We start from the raw sequence: 13,449 nt of genomic DNA on the forward strand, positions 1-13,449 counted from the left end.
AAGATAGTCAACAAATCCCATGAAAATACTAAAACCAGCAATGTGTTATTCTGTCTCATAATACTCTCTGTCCTCCCTACCCTTTCTTATACCTTTCCCACAAATTAGCTCCAGTTCTTGAACAGATTCTTTTCAGGATTCTTGGAACCTTGGTGCCAGCTGGAAACCATATTTATCAGATTGAACCAATCAATTTTTGGGCAAAGTGCTCCAAAGACTTCAAAATTAGGTGTGAGAACTGAAACAGAACTTGTCTCAAGTTGGTGGAAAAGGGGTATGAGTGGCTTTCATTCCTATACCCATTGCTTCCTACAGAAGATCTTCAAAGACAGGTCATAAATATATAATTTAAAAACACTGTAGGTCTTTAGTGCATCCTCAGAGTAAGTTTCATATGATATGACGGTTTGCATGATATCAAATAAATGATGTTGTGTACTTCACGTAAAGTTACATACTAAACATACAGTTATGTAGGTTAGGTTAAGGCAAGTAAAGTTACTTTGGTTAGATTTAGACAGAAAAAAACATGGTGACAAAATACCTTAAAATTACTCAAAGTTTGCTTGATTTGTGTCCCATGCGATACCCTTGCCTGCCTCTTTACGTGGACTGCTTCTTTATCTAGTCCCTAAGCTTATGGTCACATGATCGCAGGAGATCAATGGAGAACATATGAACAGCGCAAGAGAACAGCCTGATTTTAAGCTACTCAATGAGGAGGCAACCTGGTCTCACTACGAAGTCGAAATTAAGCACTTGGTCAGTGACTTCTGGCATCAGACACCGATGAAAAAAAGCCCTTTCATGTCGGCATGGTATGCTGCAGGTCACTATTATTGTTAAATGGTGCCCGGCGGTGTCAAGGGGAAATGCAGCAGGACAACAACAAAAGTTGAGGTGGTGGAATTCCGAGTAGGGCAAGCAGGTGGAGTGATGGACGGGTCCAACAACCACAGACTTTCACCCAGGGAGCCAGTGTTCCCTTCCCTAAGAGTGTGAAGCAAAACCCTGTTCTTTTGTTGCCTAAACCCAATCATGTGCGTGTGTTGGCTAAATGTAACCACATGCGTTTGTTGTTGAAGGAAAAAAAGATGTCAATTTGCGGTGCGCACTAACCTCGTGCGTTAAATTTGAAAGAGACTGCATGCAAACTATACATTTCTTGTGAAAACAGGGTGTCCCAGAATGTCAGCAACCAGCACACCCAGGGTACCTTGAACATACAGTTAGCGTGTCGACGTGAAAAGTTCATGACCAAATGTTGATATGTGACCAGGTCATAGTGGGGAGGTAAGGGAAATTTGCTGGGGACTTTTTTTAGTAGCCCATAACTGCTCATCTGATGGTCTAATCTTTATCCAGACTTTGACAACAATGGAGCTGTATGTCATAGATGCATATGTTAAATCTGACTTTGGATACACAGACAAAAGTGTACTTGAATTGATCCATTGCATTGGTGTTTGTCTTTTCACGGGATTTGTTGACAAATACAGTACAGGCCAAAAGTTTGGACACACCTTCTCATTCAATGCGTTTTCTTTATTTTCATGACTATTTACATTGTAGATTCTCACTGAAGGCATCAAAACTATGAATGAACACATGTGGAGTTATGTACTTAACAAAAAAAGGTGAAATAACTGAAAACATGTTTTATATTCTAGTTTCTTCAAAATAGCCACCCTTTGCTCTGATTACTGCTTTGCACACTCTTGGCATTCTCTCCATGAGCTTCAAGAGGTAGTCACCTGAAATGGTTTCCACTTCACAGGTGTGCCTTATCAGGGTTAATTAGTGGAATTTCTTGCTTTATCAATGGGGTTGGGACCATCAGTTGTGTTGTGCAGAAGTCAGGTTAATACACAGCTGACAGCCCTATTGGACAACTGTTAAAATTCATATTATGGCAAGAACCAATCAGCTAACTAAAGAAAAACCAGTGGCCATCATTACTTTAAGAAATGAAGGTCAGTCAGTCTGGAAAATTGCAAAAACTTTAAATGTGTCCCCAAGTGGAGTCGCAAAAACCATCAAGCGCTACAACCAAACTGGCACACATGAGGACCGACCCAGGAAAGGAAGACCAAGAGTCACCTCTGCTTCTGAGGATAAGTTCATCCGAGTCACCAGCCTCAGAAATCGCAAGTTAACAGCAGCTCAGATCAGAGACCAGATGAATGCCACACAGAGTTCTAGCAGCAGACCCATCTCTAGAACAACTATTAAGAGGAGACTGCGCCAATCAGGCCTTCATGGTCAAATAGCTGCTAGGAAACCACTGCTAAGGAGAGGCAACAAGCAGAAGAGATTTGTTTGGGCCAAGAAACACAAGGAATGGACATTAGACCAGTGGAAATCTGTGCTTTGGTCTGATGAGTCCAAATTTGAGATCTTTGGTTCCAACCGCCGTGTCTTTGTGAGACGCAGAAAAGGTGAACGGATGGATTCCACATGCCTGGTTCCCACTGTGAAGCATGGAGGAGGAGGTGTGATGGTGTGGGGGTGTTTTGCTGGTGACACTGTTGGGGATTTATTCAAAATTGAAGGCACACTGAACCAGCATGGCTACCACAGCATCCTGCAGCGACATGCCATCCCATCCGGTTTGCGTTTAGTTGGACGATCATTTATTTTTCAACAGGACAATGACCCCAAACACACCTCCAGGCTGTGTAAGGACTATTTGACCAAGAAGGAGAGTGATGGAGTGCTGCGGCAGATGACCTGGCCTCCACAGTCACCGGACCTGAACCCAATCGAGATGGTTTGGGGTGAGCTGGACCGCAGAGTGAAGGCAAAGGGGCCAACAAGTGCTAAACACCTCTGGGAACTCCTTCAAGACTGTTGGAAAACCATTTCAGGTGACTACCTCTTGAAGCTCATGGAGAGAATGCCAAGAGTGTGCAAAGCAGTAATCAGAGCAAAGGGTGGCTATTTTGAAGAAACTAGAATATAAAACATGTTTTCAGTTATTTCACCTTTTTTTCTTAAGTACATAACTCCACATGTGTTCATTCATAGTTTTGATGCCTTCAGTGAGAATCTACAATGTAAATAGTCATGAAAATAAAGAAAACGCATTGAATGAGAAGGTGTGTCCAAACTTTTGGCCTGTACTGTACATACATATATATATATTTAAATATAAGACTCATGACTGTCACTTCTTAAATGGTTTAAAATGTGTTATTTAAAAATTTAGTATTGATTTGACATTTGACAGATATATCTTATTGCACTGACTGACTTACACAAAATACAATTTTCACAGTGTATGAAAGAGCAAGGTGTTGATAGCAAATGCTGTAATCCAGATCAGCACCCACATATTATTATCATCAGTTTCTGCACATCAGCTTTCTGGAAGTTGCATTTTTCTGTCTACACAAACAGCAGGTGTTTGGTTGCTACAGGCAACATGACACTTTTTACCTTCATTAGCAAAGCAGGTAGCAATGGTAAGAGAATTTAAAAGCAACTGTTTCTATTTGATACTGTATTAGATGACTGCTACAGCAAGCGCTCACAGTTGGAATATTTTCTCTCTGCTCGCACACACAACACACACAGGCTAACACATGCTAAGACATTGTCTAAAAGTCCAAGAGAGTTTTATTTTCTTTAACTCAAAGCCGAGACTCAAGCCCGAGCAAATAAAGCCCCCCAAAACAAGCATCTGCTCCACTGAGGGAGGCTCACCACAGTTAGAAGAGGCATCTGATACAACAAGGCAAACACTTCATAGTCAACAGTTAACACTCAGGGGCGATGATATACTGTAGAGCTTCACAAGCTTCGCAATTTATCTGCACACGGTTGCCATGCAAACACACACGTAATTACCAGGGATTAGAGGAAGTGGAGGGGAGGTGAGGCAGAGGGCAGAGTGGGTGATGAGTGCTGGGGTCAATACGTAAAATAGTCCACACACACAAAGAGAAACACGATGTTGTCTGGCCCAGGTTCAGATGGGAGGTGAGTGGTGCTGATATAAGGATAAGGAGCTTAGTCAGAGCATCCACTGGATTTACTGGTCAGCGACACCAAGCAAAGAAATAAGCATCAACATTAAAGATCCTCAGTGACATTCAGGAAGCATCACAGCACTGCATTTCGATTGTAAATCAATTCTCAAACACCTCCAAGCATAATGGCACAGAAAGTTTGGCCTTTTACCAGCAATTACTACTGACAGCTGTGGGTGACCCCTTCATAGAGAAGCTCCGTTGAACCCGCTCATGGCATCACTACTCACCGGTTTATCAGTGAAGGGGGTCGACTCAGAGGGTGCCATGTCGTAATAAGGAGGCTGGAGAGGAAGCTTCTGCATTTCCTCCTCCTTGTCGAGATGAACCACCTACAGGAAACACCGAGAGCTCAGAAAGACTCATAATTAGCTCCAGAAGTCCACAAACCAGGCAGGTCAACCAGTTTATACTGAAGCTGCTCCGCAATTCTCACCAAGGTTAAATTTGCAATTAGCCCATAGCTGAAAACGGCTACCTTTGTTGCATAAACATTAGTTCAGAGCTACAACACTCCAGCAGCAAGTTATTATGCTGAACACTTTTTTTTCTTTCTTCATTTGCTCACATTTGTTTTTCGGTTGTAATGAGCAGAAGCAGCATCTGAAATCTGACAAGGAATACAGCTTGACAGCAGTTTGAACCTTACTCGCTCTGCTGAACTCTTCATGTGCATCAAAGTTATTTTTTGTCAAATTAATCACTTCCATATCACACAAAAGGTATGATGCAAACTTCTGAAATAGTGGAGCAGAAATGTAAAGCTGCAGGAGCTAGCTGTGCTCCACAGTCACCAAAGGGAAGAGCTGGAGGGAATTTAATTCATACATGAAGGTGACATGTGATTACAAAACAGATACGCTGCAGATTAATTACAGCTTGGCAAACACATGATGTCAATAAATGGATGAAGCTCCTTGAAATCACCTTTATATGTTAATGTTTTATTCAAATAATATCCTGTTTCCTTTTTACAATGAAAACAAAACATAAAAATAGACACTATATTCAGTGGCATCACAAACTGGATGCACCATCTTGGTGTAAAATACCAGTTTACTATGCAGGTCTCTTTTAATGGTTTGATGCCTCTGAATTGAAATGTTTGAATTTGGACTCATCCACCAGCAAAGACGCCTTTGAATGGAGCTTCTCCACAATTGTGCCTCGGCTTTGTCATATTCCAGAGGAATATCTGCTCAGTGTTTGAGGATTTAAAACTGGACTGAAGAGAGTCTGAGACATAGAACTTTTACATTTAAAAAGCAAAAAAGACTCCAAGTCTTTAATGTGTCAAATGTGTATTTTGTGCTCTCTGTGCAAAACTAAGTGATATGCTCATAAAAGATACATAGGCACTGTTTCAGTCAAAACATTTTCAAAGTGTGGAACATTACAACCAACAAACTTCTTATTTAATACTTTGAAATTTAAAACAGAAATGACACCTTGAGTCAACTTTGTGCTACTGTATATTAGATTTGCAGAGGATGGTAATCATATTTACATTCATTTAACTTTAACTTCATTGCCTAGTGATGAGGTTAACACATATCATTTTGTATAAATGTCTTTAACAGCTAAAGATGTTATTTTGTTACCCTACAGTGAGGTTGGAAGAATTTTTCAAAAGAAAATTCAGCTGGAAATTCCTGTTAGAAGACAGCAGAGCACATCAGAAAGAAGGGTGAAGATGATGGAACCAATCCTGTTTCACTTTATATATGTAGACATATCTCAAAACAACATGAGTCACACCATGAAACTCCACTTACACAATTTTTGCAACCCAAGGCTCTTTTTATGAAAGAGGCATGAAAATAAAAGAGGTGACAACATTCATGACAGCTGCCCTTTTTAAAAAATTATTTTTTTTTTTTGTACAGTTCAGCAGACTAGTTGGGGGCTAAGCCGTATATCTAAGGTTCTCACTCTGAATTCAAGGTGCAACTATTAGGTTTTCTGCAGCATAATAGAAGCAGCATATCAGAAGAGCGAGGGGGGGCAAAGTGCTCCTCCATGGTGTTCCTTCAACAGGTCGCCAGTTTTAAACTTTCCGCGCAGCAGGCTCCTAATTGATCTGTCACACTCTGTCATAATCACAATGCAAAGTTTGACGCCGCTGACAGTGAAGAACCTTTCAAGGCTTTTTAAGGTGAGATATTCACAACAGACTCGAGACACTTTTCACAATGTGAAGGAATCAATTAATTTTGTAACGGCAAATGAACACTCACAAAACCTTCATTAAACATTTGTCAGACCTGAGCAGCGGACAATGAAAAGAAATAAAAGTGAGTGAAAGAAATCAAAGTCGTCCAGAACAATGAAGTTATCAACGTAATAAATGTGAGATTCATATAATAGATGTTGAACAATGTGTTTCCTTTCCACACCTCTGTGCTGTTAAATTTGAGGGATCAAAAGGCTGCCAAATGCCGTCTGATCGCCATTTTTCTTACACTCAAAAATAGCTGTTGAATTTCAGTCAATATGAACCTGGTTGGTGTGAGATTTTCATTCATATTACATCAAAAGCCAAAGAATTTATTAGCTAAGTGGTCGAACGGTGAGCCGAGCACCAGACTCTATACGCAATTAGCTGGAGGGAACGTGTGCTCGGAGCATAAAGACATCGGCCTTCTGGATGCTTGTCGTCTGCTTGGCTCTTGGAGTCCATCTCCAGTGTTGTGATGTAGTGAGCGCAGATGTTGATACTTTGGCTGCGTTGCCAGTTTTGCTCTGTGCATTGGGCAAGGATGAAACCATGACGCTGCCAATTTCTTCAGGCCAGCCGAGTCACCTATCAACCTGTCCTGAAATAAAGCTGTATCGCCAACTTCTCAGGTTCCAATTTCAATAAAAAGATATACTGCATTACCCATCACCTGTCTGTGTCCATGTGGCTATTTAAAATTCAAACATTTTTCTAAATTTGGGTGATTTGGACTGAGGACCGTGGTCAGAACTGAGCTAGGGGGGAAGCAGCCACATCAAAAAACAGGAAGAGAAGAATATTGAGTTGTTTTTGGTTTTTAAATTTAAAGTTATTGAATTATCTTTGCTTCTTTTTCTTTGCTTTAAACAACTCATTTTTCTTCTACATAGGCCTACATTATGATAAAGATTTGTCATTAAAGACTACAGTTACTCTCCCAAGCGTCTGAGCAAAGCTGGTATGGTAAGTGTGTGTCTTACAAATTGCCTGGTGGCTCGACACATGCTAATTATCTCAGTGTCATTTTAAGATGATTGACAGGTTTTGGGGCAGAACCTTGTCCAGCTGAAGGGAGGAAGGCGAGACAAGAAGACACTGATTTCTCGTCCAGATTTAAAATTGTATCTAAGATTATCCATTAATAATTCATTTTCATTTTGGATCATTTGGAAACTGTTCTTTCCTTGAAGCAGATGTTGAATGAATATCAAAGATGCAGCCTTTATGTCATGACCTGCTGTGCAGAATGAATTACAGCCACAGAAGCCTGAAAGCTTGAACCTTAAAAAGGTTTTGGTTTCAGTTAATACTTTTGTTTTGTTCTGCACATGCCCACTTGTACAGCAGTGATGATTATTGTTTATGCATCAGTGATTATTGTTTATTCATGCATACTTTACCCATGATGTCATGAACCTGCTGTGATATTTCTTCCTTTTGCTTACTTTTTTCTTTCCGGATGCGAGCTTGCTGAGCGTGCAGCTTCTTTTAAAGCAACTAAAGCCATAAAATGGAACACATTAAACCCTGTAAAGTGTCTATTACAGCCTCATCTGCCCACTAATCACCAGTGAGTGTGGCATTAGGTGCCTTGCTCAAGTACTGCTTTGCAGTAGTTGTGTTAGGAGGAGAGCACATTACTTTCCCCTCTCTTCATTACCTTCTCTGCTCAGATGTCCAGGACTTTGACCTTGGAGTTATAAAGAGTATCATAAAGTTGGATTTAAAATCTTAGCAGTGCTGATACGCAGTGGCCAATTCGGAGGATAGGTGAATCTTCAATTATTCAGATTCTAATAATTCTTTTTTTCCACTTTATCTCCCCAATTTGGAATGGCCAATTATTTTGTACAACACTAAAGGTCCCAGCAGACCTACTGCGACCTCTGCGGACTCTGTGCACTTTAACCAACGTTGATATGTACATTTAATGCACTGTGGTTCGATTTTGCTATGGACAAAACTACAGCAGGCATGCTGGGAAGACACTGGGAAGATTGATGCAAAAACCAGGAAACCTGGGGGCTCCTTTATACAGTATTGATTCTGTGCTATTTAGATAACTTAATGCAATATAAAGATCATGTTCTCTGACTCTGAATGTGGCCAGCAGCTGATTAAAACTGCTGGTTACTGTTGGTAAGACTAGGAGCCAGTCATCAAAGGACCTGTGCAAAGTCAGTGTGACCATCGAAGTGATTCTTCAAATTCTGAGAGAGGTGATGGGAATTTTTTTAAACCTACTTCAAGGGGCATGTGCGAGATTAAGTTGCAGTTTTGTAATTGCTGTGGTGTGCACAAGTAGAATGGTGCAAAAGCAATGAAGCAGCCTTAAAGGTATACTATGCAGGATTTGAAAACAATGTATGGACTGACACAAAAGTAACCCTTTTCATTCTTCATTTATGACCCACTAGAGGTGTGTGGCGGTGAATTTATCTGCAGAGACTCTGCCCTCTGCCTGTACTTTCTTCTTATTTTGCTGTGTTTGGGACATTCCTGGGCACAGCATGTAGGTAAGGTCAGGTCTTAATAAAGGGGGCTTCCCATTGTTCTGACAGGTTCAAACTTCTGAAGCTCTGTCAGCCCAAAAAATGTCCCACAGGACCAAAAGTCCACTTCTTCAAAAGCCTGTTATCCCGAAAACATACGCCCACTGCTCCAAAGTCCAGTTCCTACAGAAATACACACTCTATGCAGATAGACAATCCAACTGCTGTTGTTTGAATTGCATTGTTGGCATCATTTCTGTAAACCACAGATATGTTAAATTTGTCAGCAGCACTGTGGTGAATGTGTGGTTAGGTTTAGGCACAAAAACCACTTGGTTGTGGTTGGGAAAAGATCCTGTTTTGGCTTTAAAAGACTCATGTTTGGTGGCTCAACATTTATTCATTCATATTCTGTGACTGCTTATCCCGTTAAGGGTAGTTAAGGGTAGTGGGGGGGGTTGGAGCCTATCCCAGCTGACACTGGGTGAGAGGCGGGGTACACCCTGGACAGGTCGCCAGACTGTCACAGGGTTAACACATAGAGGCAGACAACCATTCACACTCACATTCACACCTACTGTCAATTCAGAGTCACCAATTAACCTGCATGTCTTTGGACTGTGGGAGGAAGCCGGAGTACCTGGAGAAAACCTACGCTGACATGGGGAGAACATGCAAACTCCAGAAGGGCTCCCCCATCCCGGGTCCGAACCAAAAACCCTCAAGCTGTGAGGCAACAATGCCAGCCACTGCATCACCAAACTATATGAAGGGTCTGTAAAAACACCCAGGATCGGTGGCTCAAAAGCGACTTGGAAAGTGAGCCTAACTGCAAGGAGTGTTTATTTTGTTTTTTTGGATAACAGGCTGTCAGAGGCATAGACTTTCGGTCCAGTGAGACATTTTTTGTATCAATGGGGCTTCAGAATTTTGGGCCGTCAGAACAATGGCATGGCACTTTTATAAAGCGCAGTGAACAGGTGCCAGACCATAAGCAGCAAGCATTAAAGAGGAAATTTCAAACGTTGTGGACACAGCACTGTAAATATAGCAAACAAACGTGAATCTGGGGTTGGCTTCCGCTTTCCTTTTACTAGTGATACTGTTTTCAATCCTTCATAGTATACCTTTAACTCCACTGTAGAGAGCCATGTGTCTCCTCAAAGAAACATAGCCTGTGTCCCAATTCCATGCTACAGATTAAATCTGTACACACACTATTCTTAATAGTATTCTTTTTTGCAGCATAGAAGAAATCCACATATTTTTATACTAACAAGTAATGATGTAACATCCCCGGCACGCAAAGGCAATCAGACTGCGCCTGTACAATGAGACTGCCAATCAAACGCAGCCGAGACAGCAAAATGTTTTGTTTTAAAAATGCAGCTGTTATTTTTTTTTTTATTCTCAGAGATTTTTTATTTTCTTATTTTCAGCTGTTCTGTGAGCTGTTTCACCAGAATCCACAATTAGTTTAAGATTTTCCAGCTGTGAGCGCACTGAAAAATGACTATATTTAGCGTATATATGCCATCTGGTTCATTTATCGTCAATCCTGACACTTTTCCAGTGTGAACACTCTACACACACTACAGACCAGCTTAGAATGAGTGTGTATATGGACCCTGGGACATGCCGATGGTGTTGCCTGCTTCTTTTAACCTGCCGGGGAAAAACTTCACCAGGAGGGCATAACGTGTGTTCTTCATGCAAATGCCCCATCCTCTGCATGTCTGTACATCAAAGCAGCACCACAGCCGAGGATAGCACACGGGTCTTTGCAGCGGTGGTGAGTGTTTTTTGCCTCTTCGCCCCAGATCAGTGATCTGAGAAAATTGTTATATCAGTTGATTCCCCTCACTAATCCACTTGGTGTTGACATTTCAGTTTGTCTCTGACTAATAATAAAGTTGCTCATTCAAATTATGAAAACATATATTGGGGGTAAATAAACCAAACAGTGCTGTGAAATGAAGCTGTTCATCAGACTTGAGTGATACTTAATTATCTATACCAGTCATTTAATGAGGTCCAAATAAAATAGAATGCATTTGCAACGTGCAAAGTGATCACGTCTTAGAAATATGTTACATATAAGAAATACAGGGGCTGACTATAATAATGCCTCCTGCACAGAGCATTCAGCCCAGAAATAAAAAACTGCCTCCCAGCACAACAATAAGCTACTTTTAATACTGATGCTGCAGTGTGAGGTCAGTATTTTGTGTCAGAAATGATTCACTTACCATGTCTTCACTTTTAAAGAGGGAAATTAATTAGTGTCAGATTGGTAATTATGTTACATGTTCACTGGCTTCACTTGGAGAAGAAGACATTCCTATTTTTAGATATTAGAGCGCTTTCCGCTAATTGTACTGTAACTGAAAAGTGAAGGAACTCTGTGACAAGCGTCAATCCAGAGAAGTGGACGAGAAACACTTGGACAGTTTTGTGACATGAGAAATACTGTAAAACATGAGGAAAAAATAGCCTCCTGTCACTAAACTGACATTTTGCTGGATTCCCATACAAATGCCCTTTGAACACCAACCATGAAGTGATAAAAGAAGAAGTCACTTCTCAAGAAGAAAAAATCTCCCGCCACATATATTATTATTTGTGCTGTGTTGTGAACATAATTGTACATGTTCTGACTTGGTTTGTGCACATGATTTAAATAGATCTGGTTTTGTGATTGACAATATCTCACTCACAAATGTGACACAGTGGCAGAAATGTGAGACAGAAATCGAAAAAGTTTGCAGAGCATATGTCAGATCAGCCAGAGAGGACAAGAGTAAGAAGAGAGGAGGAGGAGCAGGAGGCTCTTACCTGGATGTCATCAGATGTCAAGTGTCCCTTCATGTCACTGTTCTTCTTTTTGGGCGGAGGAGGGGCTGGTTTGTGGGCGGGAGGGAGGTCGGTCCTGTTAAGAGAGTAAAAAGATAACATGACACTCAGCACAGTAAGGGATCGCCACTCTTTACGTCCCTCACCTTCTACAGCACTCTATAATGAGAAGTCCTGCCTGCACTTGCCTTTTTCATTCTTTCCTTGGATTTTGATAGATCTCGTGTTGGTGGCTTTGTTGCGGCGGCAGCCATTCCCCCTGCCCTTTCAAAGGCTCTCGCTGGAGAGACACTGTGCTAATGAGAGTGGGCTGTAATTGGACACTGAGGTGAGGAGATAGGGATGGAGGGAGTATAGGGGGCAGGGAGAAGGGCATGTGTGAGTCAAGTCCTCAGGGTGGATTGAGCCTCATCCAGAGTGCCACGCGGACAAACACCCTGCCTACTGTGCGGCGACCGTTTGTTTGACATGTTGTCCTGAGCTGTGACTCAGAGAGCTCAGCAGGCAGCTTCTGTTCTCCACCTTTTCCCTGCATCCCTGGCACTAATATCCCCTAGTCCCAAGGCGCTCACCCCACCCCTCTGTTGACACACCTGGGGAAGAACAAAGCCTCAACTACTGAACACCTGTACCCATTTACATGCAACCATTAACAGAACAGCAAACAACTGTTTTCTTCAAATCAACAATGAAGTTTTCACTGGAGATAAAGGCCACCCCGGCACACAGTCGTGGATATGATAATAAAAAGGAAAATTAAATTGTGATCAGGAAAGACAGCAGTAATTGAAAGCTTGATGTTGAAATTGTTTGAAGTGCATCCCGATAATTATTTCAGACAAGGAAGCAGAGGGGTTGTTGCAAATTGTTACAAAAGAAAACCCCTTCCCTCAAACATGCTGGAAGTCAGATGTCATCTGCGGCATTCTGACATGATATCAGGAGTGATCAAAGATAATGAAGTGGAGCACAGACACTGAGCTGTGTACCTACATGTATTATCTCCGGCTCCTCCCGCCTCCCATTCGCACTGGTTCACGTCCTTATTGAATAACATGACCTTTCCACAAGGCCAAGCTGGCGTTTTAATGTGCAGAAAATTTGTGCATGAGTGCACCTCTTAACTCTTTCTTTCACGCTCATTATTTCCAGTCCGTATCACCTTGTCTCCAGACAGGGCTGCCGTGCCACTGCCAGATTCATGTGGCACCCTCTTCAGCCTGCCTGCAGCACAGAGGCACAGCAAACACACAGAAAGGCAGCGCGCAGCACACTCTCCCGTCTACAATAACCTCTTCCATCGCAGAGCCTTCAGAGGAGAAGCATCCATTTTCTCTGGGACAGATTATTATGAGTCTTGTGGAAATGTGGTTTCCGCAGGTACAGCAGTGCTCATTATAAAGTATTGTAATCCATTGCTTATGATTGACTGGATCCTATACAGGTGAGAACTTAAAAAAAAAGCTGTAACAGCTGACAAGATCATTTGCTTTCAAGAAATGTATGAGACAAAATGTAATTTTCAGCCTCTGCTCTGCCTGGCCTGTGCATACACTGAGACACCGAATCATCACATTCCTTCAATCAGCTGAAACAAAAAGCTGATGAATACCTCATGCACTGACCTAATTTTCATTTTTTTAAAAAGAAATGCAGCATCATTCGACATCTGATACAATATTTACTATATTCTGAGACAAATCAGTTGCACATCTTCATGTTGAAATTATTCCAGCAGGATGAATTCATACCGCGCTCATGTATGATGCAGCATTTGCATTCAGATCCTGCTGCATTTTGCTACTTACATTTTGATCCCATAGAGCCCCTGATGATTGCATTTCATTGCACATTA

General features: G+C 41.6%; 1 protein-coding gene across 3 annotated transcripts in view; it reads right to left on the reverse strand.

Annotated features, from left to right (window-relative positions):
- nectin1b (nectin cell adhesion molecule 1b) overlaps positions 1–13,449 on the reverse strand; it is a 186,936-nt gene that overhangs the window by 20,997 nt on the left and 152,490 nt on the right. For all 3 annotated transcript variants that reach the window (XM_033632376.2, XM_078166939.1, XM_078166938.1), the window contains exons 7-8: positions 11,577–11,670; positions 4,262–4,363 (exon numbers count right to left, since the gene is read on the reverse strand). In XM_033632376.2, coding sequence (XP_033488267.2) covers positions 4,262–4,363; positions 11,577–11,670 — 196 coding nt within the window. The remainder of the gene's footprint in view (positions 1–4,261; positions 4,364–11,576; positions 11,671–13,449) is intronic.

Source organism: Epinephelus lanceolatus, chromosome 4 (genome assembly GCF_041903045.1).
Source record: "Epinephelus lanceolatus isolate andai-2023 chromosome 4, ASM4190304v1, whole genome shotgun sequence".
Taxonomy (NCBI): domain Eukaryota; kingdom Metazoa; phylum Chordata; class Actinopteri; order Perciformes; family Serranidae; genus Epinephelus; species Epinephelus lanceolatus.